Below are 20,091 nucleotides of genomic sequence, written 5' to 3'. Positions count from 1 at the left end.
AGACAACAACAAATAAGGAAAACAAATATATGAATAATGCAGATTTCTGAGGAATTCTCCAGATATATTATTCCATTAGCTTTGAACTCTCATTCCACATCTTTTCCGATGGTATTAAATCTGGCTTTGTTTGATTGAGGGGAGGCAAAAGCATTTTAATCATAAGCTATAATTCATCAGCATCTCTAATACATGCATCTAATGCATCACCCACTACAGCCACTGTACACATCTCTCAGAGAGCTGCATTAGTGTTTGGACTGTTTCACCCATCTGGCATACCTGATTCCTGCATTATTATTTTGGAGTGTTCAAAAAAAAGAAAACAACAAAAGCAAACCAACCCGGTGTGGCTTCTGCTGCAAGCTTTGAACTGTGGGGATTTTTGTCACACGGTGTAACCCTCCTGTGTCACTGCCCTACCTGGCTTTGCTCACAACGAAGCTGTAGCTGTGCTTTATTCTTCTTCGGCTTGCACATTATTGATAGTCATGATAAAAATCAGGCACTTTGTCTCAGCTCCATGTGATTAATAGAGTGCATCTTGTACAGGAGGCTTGATAACACACATACACACATGCTCTCTTCTTCACCATATGGACGCACACTCTTTTAGTCACATTAGTCATAGGGAGATGATGTGCATGCACTGGACCAGCAGAGGTTGATGGTTGGTGCTCTGGTGTAGATTGGCTTCGCGTCGTGGTGGCGGCCTTCTTGTCATTCGCATACATGCAGATGACTTTCAGTACTTCCGCGATGATCAACAGTGATTAAGTGCATATTTTTTTTAAATGGCACACCCATAATGGCAACACCTTAACAACCACAGGACAGGCCTTTGAATTGAAATGTCACTTCAGCAATTAAATGCTGCGCACACACCACTGATAAGGCCTTCCTGTCAGTCAACCAACTCACCACACCACCCTTCAATCACTCGGATATTCCAGATTGTACATTTAAACTTGAGCTAGCACACACACACGTACACACACACACACACACACACACACACACACGTACACACACACACACACACACACACACACTCTCAGCAGCAGTTAGCAGTTGTCGCTGTGCTAATTATCTCCCTCAGTTGTTGCACTTTTTAATTTTCACAATTGTTGTTCTTAAGCGGGCGGTGCATATGGTGTTTTGGAAATCCAAAATAGCTGCTTAGTTCCTTGGCTTGGAGTCACATCATTATTTCAGTGCAACTTCCTGACAATTTGGGCCCCGAGTGCCGATTGTTAGGATGCTGGCATTTTGCCTCGGCTGTCAGCAGATCCCATTGTCCTGTGTCAAGAAACCACTAACAAAAAAAAAAACCCAAAACAAAAAAACTGTTCGCTTACTTCCAATAATTTGTGTTTTTCTGAGATTTGAGTGATATTGCATGGCCTTTGGATAGTGCAGTGCTGTGCGAGACAGCGGGGGAGTTCTTTTTGTTATCCAGCTCTGCATTATTTATGAATTTTCATTCCAGGAATGCAGTAGCCCCTGGCACTGTAATGCTCCCCTCTCCCATGGAATCGCTCACAATCTTCCCTTCTGACCCACAAGTTTGTCCACAAAACTCATTTTCTTTAATAAAATTGGGGTCATGAATTAGCGAGAGGACAATGTGAAATGCATCAGAGGTTGTTTATTATATAGAGTACAACAATCAGTGCTGCAGCCAGGCAAAATGTGGCCCGGTGGGAGTTTTTATCCCTCTCTCTCTTCTTCTTCCTCTCGCTCTCTCTCTGCATGTCCATCATATAGTAGGAATGTAATTGCTGGAAAAGCATAAAATGCGTTTGCGTTCACCACCCGGCTGATAATTTCAAAGTAAAAGCGCTCACGCCAGCCAGCTAATCAGAGTGCTAGACCCCTAGACTTGCAGACACAAACACACATATACACACACACACACACACATACGCAGCGTAGACACTTAGAGATGTAACCACTGTACAACTTCAAATATTTACCTTCTTGCTGCAATGCTGCTCCATCCTCAAGAGGAATTGTTTAACAAATCCTGCAGTGCTAATTAGCGTTTCCTCTATTCATTCGCCTGTGGTTGGCCTCTGCAGCAAGGAAATTGCCAGCCTGTGATTTTTTTTTCTTTTTTTTGAAAAAAGGAAATACAAAAGCAATATAGTGCTACCAAATTACCCTATAAAAACCTCACATAGTGAGCCCATCATTTAGACTTGACAATTCAGGCACTTGGAATAAGAAAGCAGGGTTGGCACCAAAGTGATTACTGTTAAAAAAGCAGTAAATATGAAAATGGTTCAGTTGATGACTTTGCAGACTCATTAACAGCTAATTATAAAAACAAGATTCATCAAAACAGTTGAACTCTTAGATATTTGGTCGCCATTTATTGATAAATATCACAAAATGTTACTTCAGTAAGTATCATGTATTGTATTTTTCTAGTAACTGACCATTATTAAGAATTCAGTAGTTACATATTAAGCTTTGAAGATTTTTTTTACTAGTGAGTGTGTGTGTGTCTAAACCAAAACCTGGACCGACAGCAACAGAGAAACAGATAGAAATAGTAACCAAAATCACCTTCTTTGCCAATGCTACACACACACACACACACACACACACACACACACACACACACACACACACACACACACACACACACACACACACACACACACGCATAGATACAGTATATGCCGGAGGCACTCTTCTTTAAAGTACTCTGCTAAGTCTCAACTGGCATCTCCAGCCCTCTGTTCTCTCTTGTCGTCTTCCATTGGGCTATGGGCAACAGTCAGGAACTATGTACAGTTCAATAACTACTCAGGTGTTATGTGAGATTTCTATGACAAAAATGCAATCACAGCCTCCCTTCACACTACTCCACTTTCATCCTGGTCCCCCTCCTTTCAGATTTCTAGTCTGCACACAGAAGGATCCGAACCACGAGAGGCTGGCTGGTCAAGCCCACTCTACCTCTCTTTAAAATATGAGATTAATTTGTCAAGAGGTGTGTGTGTGTGTGTGAAGACCAGCGCTGATGGCGCACACCTAGACAGAAATTTGAGATAGCTGTCAGAATATTTTTAATTTCAAACCTTAGCACGTGCGCGTTAAGGTTTGAGGACCTAATTTTGCATATTTATGTTGAATTATATTACACACAGGGATACAGCAGACAATCTTTTTCATCGCTTATTAATACATTTTCTTGCTTTTTAAAAAAAATAAATAAATATGGTTCTTAGAATTTGTAGTGATGCCTTTAAATGTCAGCCCAAGAGCCCCAAGCGCAAACATACAAAAACAACAAGTTAATGTTAGAAGGAGCCATAACCTCGCAATATGGAATATTTTTGCTTGAGTAATTACTTTTAACCCTAGCAGATAAATGTTATTTCAGTCAATCGCTGAGCTATTTCGGTGTAATTCTTTCTTTCATGACAGCATTTTATTTTCTGATATTGCTGTACTGGAACTATCATAAAAAATGACAATGCAGTATCTAATGACACACATAGAAAGCACTTCTACATGGACACGCATCCCACTGTAAAATCTTTTATTAATCCAGTCAGCAGACAACTTTAGCAGAAGAAAAATCAATTTTTGTTTCTTTCCCAATTTATTACCACATAAATTGTCCTTCACCTCCAGGTCCACATCTTGGAATTAGTGTCAAAATAATTAAGTTTAAACCAATTATATCATATCCTGCATTTGTTCACACAGAGGACAAAGGGGCAGCTGGCACTGGCTAGCTTATCGCCTGCAGACACGGGAGCCATCAGGAGAGGGTACCGGCTGAAATTGGATGCGTCAGATATGCCGAAAAACTGCGCACGATCCACCTTGAGGGTGAAGCAAACAGCCATGGTTTAGCCAAGTTACTAACTGGAGACTAAGTCGCCTTCACGTCTGCTCCATATTAGCGCACAATGAAGCTCAACAGCACGTCACACACCTACAGTTGCACCTCAAGACCGTGATTAATAACTCAATATGAATGAGTTGCATCAGTAGCTTTGTTGCATGCCCATGAAATGATTTATTTAGCACTATAAAACACAGTGATATTACACTGTAGATCTCTCCGCTAAACGAGTTCATCTATTTCCTGCTGACTGGTAAATAGCCTCATGTGTATCATCAGTAATATTCATAGCTCTACTTTCTAGATGATCATGAATTATTAACTCATAGAAAAGATGAATAGCGCCAAAATGGTGCTTGATGCATCTCTGCTGGAAGCCACATTTTGCACAATGCAATGTACAGTAGGGTACAGTACGGTTGGGTTGGGTGTGTTTTTCAGTGCCTTGCGAGGAGGTGAATTGTTTTCATTGTTCAGGTTTAATTTCAGGGAGGAGACTTGATCCACCGTGAACTCAGGGATGTATTTCAAGCGCGTGCATCATCGCACCAAATTGACTTCTGTCTGTAGAGACACATATTCTTCGCTGATTGCAAGCCAGGATGTCAAGCCAAACTGCACAAAGCAAAGTGATGTGAAAAAAAGGAAGACCAAAAAAAAACAAGGCAATATGTACTCCAAGAAAACCAGAGAACGGCAGAGCTGCACAGCCATTTTTCATGCGAACCAGGCTTTGTACATCACGTTTCCGGACGTAACAATCCCGAAATCTGAAATTTTACCAGATGCTCTCGCGTGTCATCCCCACCTTGGTCTCAAAAAGGAATTGTCTGGGGGGAAAAAATCCTTATTTTGTTCTCGTTAATGTGCTCGGATGACACAGTGATTCATTTGACAGGAACCAAAATGAGAAATGCAAATTGGTGAGGAATGTGCCCACTGCAGATTTTGCCTAACAAATTTTGAGGAAGGAGAAAGAAAAAGGACTGCAGTGGAAAATAAGATGCAGGATAAATGAAAAAGCAAGGCGGAGGTTTGAGATATCGAAGGAAAAAGTGCTTCAAATGTCTCTCTGCCACTTCCTAACTGTAAATACATTTTACAGTATGTGTGCTATTGATTTCAAATTTATGTGATTTGTTTATCTGGAAATCTGCAACTCTTCTCTTTCGCTGTTACATCTCACCATGGCCTGTCTGTGCGTCTCACATATATATTATAGCCTTTAGGGCTGAATACACATTTCTAACAATCCTGCATTCATTCTTGGTGAAAGCTCGAAATTTTTATGTCTGTCTCAGAGCATGGTTAAACAGACTGTCTGCCATAACCTTGAGGCGGATTTATATGTTTATATAAATTGAACAGACGTATAGGTGGGATGTATTCAGCCCATCGCTTCTGTCTCGTCAGCTCACAAAAGAGCATTGCGAGAACGTCGGCTTGTTCCCGACTGAGTCCCGTGGTCTTTGAATAGCTGCTTCTCTCTTTGTTGAGAAGTATTTTCCTGTGTGAGGCTGCTGAATGCCATCCGTGGCCTCAGTCTCTGAGCCGCCAGGAGAATCAGAGTGAAAGTGAGGGCTGAGAAGAGATCTGAGGAGCAGCAGGAGCCCTCTGGACTTTTGCATTGGGAGTGCCGCAAAAAAAAGAAAGAAAGAAAGAAAAAGATCTCCTCTTACACGCTCCTTGGTTTTCAGAGGCTGAGAAGCATCAAATTGTAACAGCGCAGACGGAAGATTAGCCCACTTAGCATTCAGAAATCAATCTGCTGGGCTGCTCAACAGCTACTAGTACATCGTTTCAGCTGCTCCTCTGGAGGACTAATGCTCTTTACTCACTCATTTCTCCGTAATCAACAACTTCATGAGTGAGGACGCACAGGAAATACTGTCTAAATCGCAAGTCACCAAATCCAATTTCAGGAATCAATGGCATTGATTTATCAATTAATTTTGCATCCCTAATGCTGCCACTTTGCTTGGCTTTGGGTGTTGGGAGGGTTTTAGCGGTCAAATGCATTATTGAAAGAGGCTTTTTTTCCAAGCAGTGGCTGATGCAGAGAGCTTAGGAGGTTGTCACTCATGATGTAAAGCTTTATTTGCAAAGCGAGTTAGTGCGAACAGCCTTTTAGTCCGCCGAGGAGGACAGTGACATGTATTTATCTTGCGAGAGAGGAGGAATATCAAATGTGTTGAATAAGGCTTTGCCTTGTCAGGAATATTGATTAAGTGGTTTTGGGTGGTGTCTCTTGCTCCGTGTGTGTGCGTATTTGCGGTCAAATCCCCGTGTGCCCCTTCAAGTGGATGTGAATACAGTACATGTGTGCTGTTGCATACTTGCATCATATTTTGTGTTTTCTTGTTTGCTCTCCGGCCTTCTAGGGAATCAGCAGAGGGCTTTAGATCAGAGACGGGCAGGATCGGAGCGTGAATAGAAAGAAGCAGTGGGGGAGACAAAAAAGACTATGGGCTACCTTAGTCGAGATCTGAAAGGAAGAAAAAAGTCATAACTGTAGTCAAGATATAAAAGAAAGCTTTGAAAAGTTAAAGCTTAGCTACTCCCTTGCTCTAGGCCACATTCAGAGAGCATGAATAGTGTAGGACCTTATGGATTTCTCCACACTGCTCAGGCATGAAGCGCTGATATGGGATTTGAGCCATGTCCACTATAAATAGTCAAATGGCCCAGGTTGGTCCTGACAGCTCCTGACAGCTCCTGACAAGGGCCGATCTGCTCCGTGAGCGGACGCACGCAGACTTTATTTCCTGCTTCTTGGTCATGCTCTCATTCTAACACGGGTGGGAATACAACAAGGATTTGCAGGGCTACACGTGTCACCTATACGACTTGCTTTCCACATGCAGCAGATGCATTAACCTTGGGTTATACGGTGTGCGGAATAATGAGGGCGTACGGTGAACCGGAGGCTGAATGGTGAAAGACACTGCGACGACAACACAGGAACAGCAAGCGGGGTTCGCACAATGCTGTCTTTGCTGAGAAGGCCAGTGAAGACTGTTGAGCCTCTGTGGCATGTGGGTGTTCAAGTGTGCTGTTTGTCAGCTAGCGTGAAATGCTATAAGAACTTGTAGGCGCAAGGGCACTGAGTGTGTGTGTGTGTGTCCATCTGTGGATGATTGTCAGTGTGTGTGTGCTTCAAACCCAGGAGCTAATAAAGTCTGTATGCTGAGGTTTATGTGTCCGAGCATGCGTATGTATATATATATTTATATATATTTATATGTGTGTGTGTGTGTGCTTGTGTGCTACAGTATGTGTTCTGCTGGTAAATTCGGCAGCAAGAGATTTCAGGCTTGGTCAGCTATGAAAGCACAACTACGTGACAAGAGTGCTGCTGCCGCCCACAGATAGCTAGCCCTTATCCACTAATTAAAACCCTCTATCACTCCATGTCTCACTTGGCAATCTCTCTATCCTTCAATGCTCCCCATTTTCATAGTGAAATCTCTCCATCTCTTATTATCTATCCATCACTCCCCTTATCCTTGTTCGCCGTTCATCCCTCCCTCCCTCCTCTCAGCAGGAGCCGAGGGCTCCCAGTGGGTGGTGCACTCTTTTGTTGTGTTGTGGGTGGTTTAGGTATAACAGGGTCCTGTGGGTCCTTCAGGGCCGCTCGTCATCGTCGTCCCTGTCATATGCCTGAGGAACCGTGGTGGTGCTAACGAATGGAGAAGATAGCTTTTTAAGCCCTATCCCCCCCACACGCACACACATCCTCCTCCCATCTCTCCATGCAAACAGCCACAAACACACACAGGAGGTGCACACACACACACACAGACACATACACCCTCGCTTTAGGAGAAGCGCTCTCTCTCTCTGACAGCTCACTGTTTACTCCCGTAGGACCTGTAGCCTGGATCTGCATTTGCAGCTACAGACTGTGCCTCAATTGCTTCTGATGATTAAGCCATTGTAATGGTAGACAAAATGAAAACCTGCAAACAGCGACAGGATTGTCATAACTTCACTTTGGAGCATCTGGGGCGATAAGTCTATGCTGTGGCATGAATATATTTTCTCAAGGTTCCTCATCGTCATTCCTGTGACTCGCCGGGCCTGTTTAGCGAGCAGAATTAGCTTGTCTCTGTGCAAACAAGCTTCAAGGAAACGTATAAAGGCGAGAGCTAACAAAGAAACTAGCTTCCTACTCACATGGGGTCTCCGGCCTGTTATGAAAATAAGAGCCTTCTCTGCATGTAATCCTGGAACGATACTGTATCAATAATCTGAGGACTAATATGGTTGGATGCCACTCTGCTCTCCCCGTCCTCCTTGTTTATTTACCAGTTTGAAACTCAATTTCACTGCCTCTGCCTGGCCCCAATCCTCTCTCTGCCTCATTCTCTTTTTCCATTTTGCATGCTCTCTCTTCTTTTTGCTTCATGACTTCAGCACATTCATTTGAGATTGGGAAGCGAAAATCGGTTTTGACTTGTCCTCATGGTCCTTGCCTTTTCACATGACAATCTCGACCGTGCTGTTTGTGTTATCGTCGCTGCTGTTGGACATCTGAGGGACCCCGCCCCTCCAGAGGAGACTCGGAGCGTAAATCCTTTTTAAAAGCAAGTTGTGTATGTGAGCCTCGATCACTTCTCTAAGCAGATTTTGTCCATGGCTGCACTGTTTGAATAAATAGATAGATAGGACGGAGGATCAAGTGGGTGAAGGGTCCCATTAGATATTATTGCATTTGTGTAGCCATGGATTATCACTCCCGTGTCACTGTGTGTGTGTGTGTGTGTGTGTGTGTGTGTGTGTGTGTGTGTGTGTGTGTGTGTGTAAGAGGGATTGATAAGAAATAGAAAAAATGGCTAGTGGCAGTGGATAAGCACTGGAAGGGGATAACAAAGCAACATGATGCTTGTGTTGTACTCAGTGTTGTCACTTTGTATTAGTTTGGTAAATAAGGAGGATGTAGTCCCCACATACTGAATCAACACTGATGCTACCTATGAATTCTGATTTGTACCATGCTGCTCAAATAAAAATGATAGATGCACTTTGAAAATGTCAAATTTCAATGGGAAAAAGTCGTGCTGGATATCTATACTGATATGGATGAGTAATGTGTTAGGAAATAAAGGATGACACGTTGTTTGATGGAAATGAAAATTATCCACCTACAGAGGGCTGAATTCAGAGAAACCCCCAAAATCAAAGTGAAAGGCTAGTCCATTTTCTTGAAATTTCATTGTAACAACTCAAAATGGTCCTCGGCAGTTTGTATGGCTCTCACATGCATCCTTGATAATGTGAGAACTCCTAATGAAATGATGGATATTGTCCTGGGGGATCTCCTCCCAGATCTGGACCAGAGCCTCACTGAGCTTCTGGACAGTTTGAAGTGCAACCTGGCAGCATCCGTGGACCAAAACAAAATTTCCCAGAAGGGTTCTACTGGATTTGCTCAGGCGAGCATGGGGGCTAGATCATTTTGATCATTTCCTTCATCCTTCAGGAATTGCCTCCAGACTCTCACCACATGAGGCAGAACACTGTCATCCACCAGGGCGAACCCAGGACCCATTGGACTGACGTAGGGTGTGATAATGAGTCCAAGCATTTCATCATGATACTTAATGGCACTCATGATGTCATTGACTAGCCTGTAGAGGTCTGCGTGTCCCACCATGGATATGCCTCTCCAGACCTTCACCGACCACCAAACCAGTTATCCCGAACGATGTTACAGGCAGTATAAAATTCTCCAAGGCTTCTCCAGACCCTTTCATATCTGTCACATGTCCTCAGGGTGAACCTGTTCTCATCTGTGGTGCCAGTGGTGGACCTGCCAATTTTGGTATTCTATGGCTAATGCCAGTCAGGCTCCACAGCACTAGAGAGTGAGCACAGGGCCCACAAGAGGACGAGTTCCTCAAGCCACTCTCATGAAGTCTGTGTCAGATTGCCTGGTCAGAGACACCAGTGATCTGCTGGAGGTCATTTTGTAGTCGGCAGCGCTCATCCTACTCCTCGTTGCACAAAGGAGCAGATACCAGTCCTGCTGATGGGTAAAGGACCCTCTACGGCCCAGTCCAGCTCTCCTATAGTAACTGTCTGTTTCCTGGAATCTCCTCCAGACTCATGAGACTGTGCCACCCTGGAGGAATTGGACTATCTTTGCAACCTTTATATGGTCCAGATATCACCTCATGTTACTAGTAGTGACACTGACACTAACACTATCAAAACTAGTGAAAAAACCGAAAAGATTAGGATAAAAAAAAAAGTCAGTGTCCTCCACCTGTAAAACCATTCCTGTTTAGCTGGTTGTTTCCTTGTCGCTCCTTTAGTCCACCTGTTGTTAAATTCATTGACACCAAAACAGCTGAAACTGATTAACAACCCTCTCTGCTACTTAACTGATCAATGTCCCAGAAGTTTAATCAACTTGATGCTCTACTCTGATTAAAAGGTGTTCTTTACATTTTTAAGCAGTATATTTTGCTGTACAATCAAGTAGACTGTATAAAACAGGGGTCGGCAACCTGCGGCTCCTTTTAGTGCGGCTCCGCGTGGTTTGGGAAAATAAATTATTATTTTTAAGTAATTAGCTGAAGTGTATTTTATTTATGTTAGTTCTTTTTTAACTTGTAGTTCTAAATTGGAAGATTATTGTGATATTGGAATATAAAAATAAAATTATATTCTATAATTTTCTTAATCGCTCAAAATAAGCGTCACACTTGCCGTGCATTTATTGAGACTTTCAACCCCAGGTAAGACAATTCTGGATCTTCGGATCCACATCATGTCAGCAGCTCCACTGTGAACTATGTTAAAAACAAACACCGCTCACGCCTCACAGACGACAGCTTACAGTCCTGCGTAAAGATGAAAGTGACTTCGTACAGCCCTGATTTGCAGACGCTGTGCGCAGAGGTTCAGGAGCAGAAGTCCCATTGTAAACATATCACGGCAGGCCCGACGATGTTTGCATGAACATGCTTTTCAGCATCTCTCTATTGACCACTTTTCACACACGGTTGCTGTACGCATACAGCCGGTGTTAAAGCTCACAGCCCGACACATACCAACACAACAGCATAGAGACCACAGACGTTAAGGCGGCGAGGCGCGATTGCGGGTGCCGCTCAGGTGCGTCCGCCTCCCCTGCAGCGGCTCTGCAGACCACGCCCCGCCACACACATTAGGTAAAATACATATTTAGGCAGAATATTGCAAATATCTATTTTTCATTTTTCAGCAGCATAGTGCTTTTTCCCCCCAATTATTTTGGGGTCAATGCTCCAAAAGCCCAAAGGCGATATAAGGCTGGCGGCTCTCAACAGGTTTTGTTTGCTACATGGATCATTTTAGTTCAGCTGGGTGTCTTTCCTTTTGTTATATTTCTTTAAGAGTTCAAAATGTGTTAATTACATAAATAAAATGTAATTTTCTCTGTAGCACTTCATGGATTTAAGCAACACACCTTAGTTGTTCACACAAAGCATAAAGGTGAAAAAAAAAAACAATATATACAGTGTTATCTTCATTTTAGATGTCAAAAAGTATTTGCGGCTCCCAGTGTTTTCTTTTGCGTGGAAATCGCGTCCAAATGGCTCTTTGGGTGTTAAAGGTTGCTGACCCCTTGTATAAAAGATGGTAGTAGTCAACAACATACCTAACGTGAAGTCTCCAACATAGCTGGTGCAATCTTGATTGACCATAATTATACAAATTATACCATCAGTGCTAAGTAAAACACAAATAAAATACTTGTACCTATCAAAACTGGAACACAAAGTTTATGGATGAGCTGTACCACACGAAGCATCCAGATGTCTGTCAAAGAGGCCACGCCCCTAACTTTAAAACCTAATAAAAAAAAAAGAAAGCATAATCCTTGATAGCTGCAGAGATGCAAAACAAATTATCGATGGGAACAAAAAAATACGATTTTTGTTCCAGACTGTAATCCCAATAATTTCCTCTTTAAGGTTCAGCATTTTTAACATTGAAGACTACGGAGATTGACTCACTTTTGGAGCCTGCTTCAAGTGAACTGTGAATTTTGGCATCTCTACTTTGGCTTCCTTTTTCAGCCTCCAGGGTTGCTGTTTGTGAAATAAAGACAGTGATTGTGGCTGCTTTTGACACACTGAAAAAGCTCAGTGTTCATTTCAAACAGATAGTGATAATGTACCTCCAGGGTCAAGGCCTATAATCTCCTTACCGATGAAAACATTAACAACCATGAAGAATGCAAAAATGAGATATTTCTGGCTGCCAGAACAGCTAAAACTAAATTCAAAGTTATACTAAATACATAGCTCCTCCTCCTAAGATGCAGGCTGCTTGATCACCTTAGCAACAGCCCATATGTTTCCCATATTGTTTGTGTCTATCTAACAAGTGAGAATAGATTTTCTATTTCTATTTTATCACTGCTTTCCATTCATAGCAGAAACACGTTTATTATGCTATTCACTGAATAATAAGAGATTCAGTGCATAAAAATATTCACCCATAATCGATTTGTGACACATATCTTATAGCTTATACGTTTTTTTTACAGTCTCCCAGTCAGTCTGTCTTTGCATTTGCAATCAGACTATGATCATTTTTAGTAACTGGCAGTATGGTGATACAATGAAGCACTTAGCTTAACAAATGCACCGTGTAGTCCCGTGTTCTACAAGTGTATAAATAAATGATGAGAGATGATACAAACCTTGTAAGGATGGTCTGAAAGAATCCTATATTAAAAATTTACTCTAGCACGGAGCTAATTATAACAACATCTTTGGACCTTTTCAGAGCAATTGTGCTTTTTCTCTTGGAAGAGTTGCCAGTAGCTGAGCCAATGTGCCCACTCTGCCCCAAGGTGGTTATTCCTCAGCTGTGAATCTCGCCTGGTGTTGAGCTCAGGTGGCACATGCTGACTTGTCCTAGAGAACGCCCCTGTGTCTTGTTTGAAGCAAGCTTGGCTCTAGGAAACAATCTCCAGGTTTCAACATCAAAACCGAGAATCAACCCCCCTAATGGGCACCCTACTGTGGGCTAGAATTAGCAGGAATAACCCCCGCCAGCAGGCTTACTTCTCTAAACGCAGGAGCCTCGAAGGACGAGGTGGAGGGCGGAGAGCGTGCGAGGCAGGGGAAGAGCGGGGAGGAGGGAAAGCAGAGGTGGACCGGTACAAGAAAGAGGGAATTATACATGTCACATACAAGCGCAACTACATTTATTAAGAGCAATGTTCACTACACCATCTGTGCGAGTTCAAACGCGCGGCGGAGGAACAAGATGATGCCCCTTTGTGCCGCGTTGCAGTCTTTCATTTTTCTGTGTAAATGTAAGACAGACATAAAACGGGACAGAGAGCCTCTGTAGAGACAGACAGCAGTCAGTGCCTGAAGCAAGCTCAGAGCTCACAGGGTAATGTATACTCGCTCCTCACCGTACCAGAGAGAAGGTGACACCAGTCAATCCCGTTCTGACAGGGCAGCTGAGATAATAGCGGGCTTTGATTCCTTGCAATAACTTCTGCCAATCAAAACCAAAGGCATCATGATTGCAGAGAGAACCACAAGCATGCGTGCGAGTGAATCCGGAGAAGCTTACTGTACGCTACTGTACGGACTGAGAAGTGAGATAATTGCACAGAAAATGCTCTTGTGCACTTTAAAAGGCCCTGTTGTGCTTAAAGGGGGAAAGATGGATGCAAGCAAAGGCTAGTGGTGAGCTTTTAGGGTGGGGGTGTGTGCAAGATGAATGCGCGAGTCAGAGGTCAGTGGGTGGTCTGCATGTGTGTGTGTGTGCATGCATGGAGGGGATGAGGAGGGTGAGTGCAAGGCCAGGCTAGGGAGGCTTTCAGGTGGAATAAAAGCGTTACTGCAGTGGTAGAAAGGTCAGCTGTAAACTTGTATCAGGCGGGTGGTGATCACCCTATGCCGCAGATCTCTGAGGTATTGAGCAGGCACGCTCTAATGGCTTTGATATATGGACTACAGGACTCCCTGAAGAGGTCAATACCATAGCACTTTGTCTCTATGAGCAATGACCCTCTCAAGCTCCATTTAGAAGCTTTATAACTGCAGGAAATAGGCTGGAAAGGCCTCGAGCAGGGCACGATGAAAGAGAACTAATATGAATGAAGTATTTTCTAATCACGTCTTCTGTGCTCTAATCGTCGTCCCAATCAATCATTAGTTTGGCGGTATAAGTATATAGCGATGGACGTTATCGGAAGCAGATTTTGATGTGGTTGAAAGAAGAACAAGAGAATCGGAGCTGAATAGAGCCAAAAGAGCTGATTTATCATTACTCCATTCGGGAGGGCAATGACACTGTAAAGACTGGCTTCTAATAGCATTTCATCATTACTTCAGAATCTGGTGAGTCACAGCGTTTAATGAGAGTGAGAGACACGGCTCTCAGCGACAAATTTGTAGATTTATTCGTAGCTTGTCAATGCTCGTCTGTAAAAGAGAGATAAAGCTTAAAGTAGCGAGAGGAAAAATAGAAACCGCAACTGACAGAACACTAAGCTTTGCTTTATTTGGGCCAATTTTTTTTCAAACACGTGCGGACATAATGGCTACCATCGCGGTCCCTTCTGAGCGTATTGATTTGGAGCAACCTTTGGTGTGAAATATGAAAGAAGCCAAATGCTGTTTATGAATGTCTGCTGTAATTGGAATGAGCAGATGTTGCAATACTGTTCCACTGTGTTCAATAATAGACTTTTGCGCTATTTTTCTCCTCTGCCCCTGTCCGTTTTATCCCCTGTTTCCTTTCATTTTCCACTGCTGGCCCATTCTTCTTTCTCCCTGCTGCCCTTTTCCCTTCCTCGCTGTTTCTACCCCATTGCCCTGCGTCTCACCCGCCTCGTTTTCTTCCAGACTCTGTGCTCTGTGCTGTGGCTGTGCTGAGTGACTAAAGTGGAGCCCTGCGAGCCATGGAGGAGATGGACAGCAAACCCTACCAGCCGTTGTCTAAGGGGCGCCATGAAATGGAGATGTCCTACACCAGCTCATCCGATGAGAGTGAGGATGGGCGCACCCATCACCGCTCCTACACATCACGCGAGACCCTGCCTGACTACACACACGAGCTTCGCCTCACCCTCGGTTCACATCGGGAAAGGCAGAGCAACTACAGCCAACCCCAACAAGGTACAAGGTCACGCTTATCATGCTATCAGGGCATGCTTAGGCTGGATATAGTTACCTTGAAATATACGTCCGCGGTTGCAAAGATACTGTATGTGTACTCAAATGGATACTGGCACCAAAAGATAGGCAGACACACACACACACACACACACACACACACACACACACACACACACACACACACACACACACACAGAGGTCTTTAAAAAGACCTCTGTGAATTACCTATTACAGTCCACAATGAGCCAGAAGGACAGTCGGAGGCAGCCAATTACCTCTTCTCCACGGAGGTGATATTTCTCTCCCACAGCTAAACTAGGTCAACCCCAAACCTCTCTGGCCTCACCTGGGGTGGAACACCACCCTTCATTACACACACACACAGATACTGTCACGGGCAGACAGAGGCACGCATACATGCACACACGCTTGCATATACGCGCGTGCACACACCCCGACATGTACACACACCCCGACACGTACACACACCCCGACACGTACACACCGAAAAATGTCTTCCCTGTTGGTGACAGGAGGAGAAATGGGCCAGCATGCGCTGTGATGGATGGCCTTTATGCAGGTCATGTGTGGTGTTAAAAGAGAAGCAGCACCTCATCGGGAGCACGCCACTGTGCAGGGTTCATGGTGATCAATAGATACTCTTTCCACTATCTCAACCTTGTGCTCCTCTGCAAGACCTACCCACCATGCTAACAAGCGACATTAGCCATTCATAACGGTTACAACTCCTGACAAGCGGCCCGCTCCAGGGATTTCATGGTTTGAATGCCACCTGCTATGGATTTTGTCGTCCTGTTTGCCCATACGGCAACCTGTCAATGGCCATTAGTCATAATGATGCTGCCTCGATATATTCCACGACACTGCGGTGTCAAAAGAGCACTTGCCTTTTTCAGCAGTTACTCGCCTTTCTGTTTCCATAACAAACAACATCCCCTGCCATCAGTGTCATATGGTAAGGTGCACGAGACCCCCCCAAAGCAGCCTTTCAAATGTCAATGGCAGCCGGTTCTGCAAAGCACATCTGTTCATCTTTGGGCCACAGAGTTATATATAGTATACCCTACCAAAGTAACCAACTGTTAAGGGGGGACATTGCCTCCAGTGACATTTTTAATGGATTATGGTGTTCGTGACAAAGATCAGCCAATTCGTTTCTCATTTAATTCCCCACCCATGTTCTTCATATTTTCCTTCATCTTTTAAGCCTCCCCATCTTGCCCTCTCCTCCCGTTCCTTCCGGTTCCTATCCTTCCTTTTCTTTTTCCCACATGTTTCACTATCCACTAATATTACAAATTCCTCTCTCTTTCCATTTAATCCCACATCACCTCCTTTCTGCGCTGCACCTGTCTGTGCTAAGCCTGTTTACTTTGGACAGATACTGTTGATAGATGGCCAGATAGACAGCCAGGTCCCCAGCGACGTGACCATTTTACAGAGCTGAAAACGAATGACCAAAATAATTACATTTTTTTCCTCTACTAATGGATGCTAATTAATTCGTGCTTTTTCAGCATGCTGTTTAGAAAGCCAGAAATGCATCACAGTTTAAATATTTGAATTAAGTAAGAATCTGATTATTTATGAACCTTTTTCCAACTAATTCATTTCACATTCTTGCAAAATACCTTCTGATGACACCAAATAGACAAAACCAGAAGTTCTCTGTAAACTGCTCTGTACATAAACATACAAGGCTCCTGCCAACTCTTATACTAAAAAGAGCAAAAAAATAAACAAATAAATAAAAGCGCTGCGCATGATCCCAGCCGATCACACAGAGGGGCAGTGTACGTGCCCCGAGTTCATTAGGTTTACAAACATTATTGCTAAGTGTGCACAATAACAATTAAAAGTGTCTCAGACGGGTTCTCGGAGTTTCTCTCCTTTTAGAGAGACTTCAGTTAGTTAATCAAACCTAATCTGTAATTAAGAATAGATTTTAAAAAGCAAGTGGCCGTTTAGAATCCTCAATTAACCTAACCCCAATAAATGCACGTCTTTGGACTGTGGGAGGAAGCCAGAGAACCTGGAGAGAACCCACGCAAACACGGGGAGAACATGCAAAGTCCACACAGAAATACTCCGGCCACACGGCGGAGTCAAACTCAGGACCTTCTTTCTGTGAGGCAACAGTGCTACAGTCCCAACGTGGACTCTATATATGACCCCAAGTTTAATTACATATTTGATTGAAAGAGTTAGAAATACTTTTATAAATGTGCAAGCTCTTAACTCAAACAGAGAAAGAAACACAAAGCTAAAATTTGGGATCCAATTCAGGGATTTTGTACATTATATTCAGCCTACTTTCTTGTGATTGTTTTACCCAAACTGCTTGGCAAATAATGATTTTTGCTCATGACAGGTACTTACGAGATTGGAAGAAAGCACAGTAATATAAAACAGTCACATAAATAGTCCGGAGGCCTGAGCGGGTGACTGTAATGGCAGGAAATGGGAAGTTCTTCAAAGAAAAATATTGTCGCTCTAATCACTTCCACCCCCGGCCTCTTGTTTTATCATAAATACGTTTCAAAACAAAGCGGTTAGACAACTTTTCAGTTTGCAGTCAATCCGTGTTTGTTGCTACTGGGAAATGGCCAATTTGCTTCCAAATTGCCCTCTTGCAGCCAATTTGAACTAAACAGTAGTGTGGAGTGGTGACCAATCTTTGGCTGCTTTAATTCCAGCAGAACAGTATGTGAGCCAGACTTGGTCTTGACCCCATCAAACAGGCACAGCAGGACACATCGCTGGTCAATGAAGTGGTCAACAGGACTGCGGCTTTTATTGAAACGCTGCGGTTCATGTTCAGAGGACCTGACCTAACACGCGTATTAGCTGCGCTAAGTGAGAAGGAAGGGAAGTGTTTCTTTCCTCTGTTCTCAGAGGGGCCTGTGGTACCAGGCTGCTATCTATATGGATTTCAATTGATGCCCTCATTTCTTCACAATTACATCAGTTCCTTCACTTCCACTTATACATTCTAAACAGAAAACTCATGTGGTGAGAAAGAAAATTTACTCAACTGCCTCTACAGGAAAAAAAAAAGTAGCACTCAATTGAATTGAATTGAATTGAAGTGTAACCAGAGGACTAACACAGTATATCTGATGTTCTCAGATAACAGGTTGATGCTCGGGATTGGAGGGCGTTCTAATACCTGAAAGCATATGAGGCTCAATTTTTCCCTCAGTCTGAGTCAATATTAATAAGGTTTGATCTTTATCTGATCTCTTCACCCCACCAAGGAGAATATAGATGAGATCAGTGCTCTGTTTGAGCAGCAGTTCAATACATCTCGAGCTCAATAACACACATCGGGCAGCCCGAACAGGATATAGCCTCACTGCAAATGGTTAAGAAAAATTGAGGCTGGCATTTTGATTTGGACCTCTGCTAAAAAAGAAGAAGAAAAAAAAAACTTTTAATAAATGCTTGCTCAAATAACAGCCTGCCTGTTGGAATAATTTGGGAGGTGTTCGCTGTTTGGCTTGTAAATGCCTGTCTTTAGCAAACACCTGGTCAGCTTAGTCGCTGAAGCAAATAAAAAACACACGCCAGTATTAGAGGCTTTGCAGTTCTTTGGCTGTGCGTGCTCATTTTGCATGTCTCCCCTCCCTCCCTCTAGATTTAGACTTCTGTAAGGCCGGGCAGTTGAGGAGCCCAGACTTTCACATCCACCAACAGCAGCAGCAGCAGCAGCAGCATCAGCAGCATCAGGAGGAGGAAGAGGAAGTGTTGTGCTCTGGACCGACCGGGCACGTCCACAGCCACGGCTACTCCCTCGGTGTGGGTTCGGACGTGGACACGGAGCCGGAGGTGGACCCGTCTCCCGCTCACGGCCTGCAGCACATGTGGATGCGCGGCCTCAAGTCTGAGCAGAGCTCCTGCCTCACGAGCCGCGCCAACTCCGCCCTCTCTCTAACTGACACCGAGCACGACAGGAAGTCTGAGCCTGACAATGGTGAGTGGGGAAAAAACCCTCTCTTCTTACTCGTTAATGGGATTGTCCATCAGCAGTGGAGATCGGCTTGGCAGATAATTTAGTAGCACACCTTTGATGATTTTCTTTTCTACAAGCAAGGAGAATGCAGCATGTGGTGAAGTGAGATGGTGTTTCACATCCTACACTTATAGCCTCATTATAGAAAAGAGACGCAAAATAAACGCAAAAAGAAAAACAACACCTAACATTCTTCTTTTTTTTGAGATTTAAGTTACACCCCTGGTCCATTGCGTGATTGAAACTCTCAGTATTCGAACTAAAGCTAATGCTTAAGTTCCTCTTTCTTTGAAGGCTATTTGATGTGACTAAATAGAGTAAATGTACTATTGGTTATTTAGTCTCTGAAGTGAGCTCTTATTGAAGGTGAAGCTGGGGTTGACTCTGAGCTCAAGGAAAGTCCAATGATGAACATCCACAGAATATGAGTTGGAAAAAGGATTGGAGATTTTGGATTAAAGGAATTGTAGCGGTCCCATGTCTACAGTGCCTGAATGGCTGCCTGAGGGCATCTGACAACCGCCTCTGTGGGAAGACTCTAGCCTAGAAGGAAGGAGAAGTTGAGAGGCAGGCGAGGTGGGGAGGGGGTGAAGATATTGGGCCAACTAGAGAAGAGCCTGGGATGGTGCCAGCTATCTGTCTTGCGCTGCTGGGCTTGGCTGGGCTCCCTGCAGATGGAGAGTTAGTTAGAGGTGCACGCAAACAAAGACAGAGCTCTCCAACCCGTCCCCAAGGGCACTGTCTGTTTATGTGCCGCAAAAAAGGTGGAACGTATTCAGTGGCTGAGAAAAGGAAGGGTGATGGAGAAAAAGAGAGAGGGGAGAAGGAGAAGGGGCAAGCAAAAAATGCAAATGAGAGAATAGAAATGGTAATGTAATGGTATAATTAGAATGAGAATAAAAGGGAATGAGTGGTTGAGGGTAAAACAGGTGAAGGAGACGCTAGTTTCAAGTGAGTGCTAGACAAAGATGGTGAAAGACTGGGAAGACAGAGGAGAGAGCGAAAAAGGAGCTAGAAAGGTTTTGGGATGCTTGGGAATAGCTGGTGCACTG

At 43.8% G+C, this 20,091-nt stretch overlaps 1 protein-coding gene across 1 annotated transcript in view; it reads left to right on the top strand.

Annotated features, from left to right (window-relative positions):
• The window catches only part of tenm1 (teneurin transmembrane protein 1), a 191,314-nt gene that overhangs the window by 1,449 nt on the left and 169,774 nt on the right, over positions 1–20,091 (top strand). Inside the window, exons 2-3 of the mRNA XM_026188289.1 lie at positions 14,734–15,006; positions 18,665–19,000. Coding sequence (XP_026044074.1) covers positions 14,790–15,006; positions 18,665–19,000 — 553 coding nt within the window. The 5' untranslated portion in view covers positions 14,734–14,789. The remainder of the gene's footprint in view (positions 1–14,733; positions 15,007–18,664; positions 19,001–20,091) is intronic.

The sequence above is a fragment of the Astatotilapia calliptera genome, chromosome 2 (assembly GCF_900246225.1).
Source record: "Astatotilapia calliptera chromosome 2, fAstCal1.2, whole genome shotgun sequence".
In the NCBI taxonomy this organism is placed as follows: Eukaryota; Metazoa; Chordata; class Actinopteri; order Cichliformes; family Cichlidae; genus Astatotilapia; species Astatotilapia calliptera.
The sequence above is the reverse complement of the archived record's forward strand: the minus strand, read 5'-3'. Positions and strand labels throughout refer to the sequence as shown.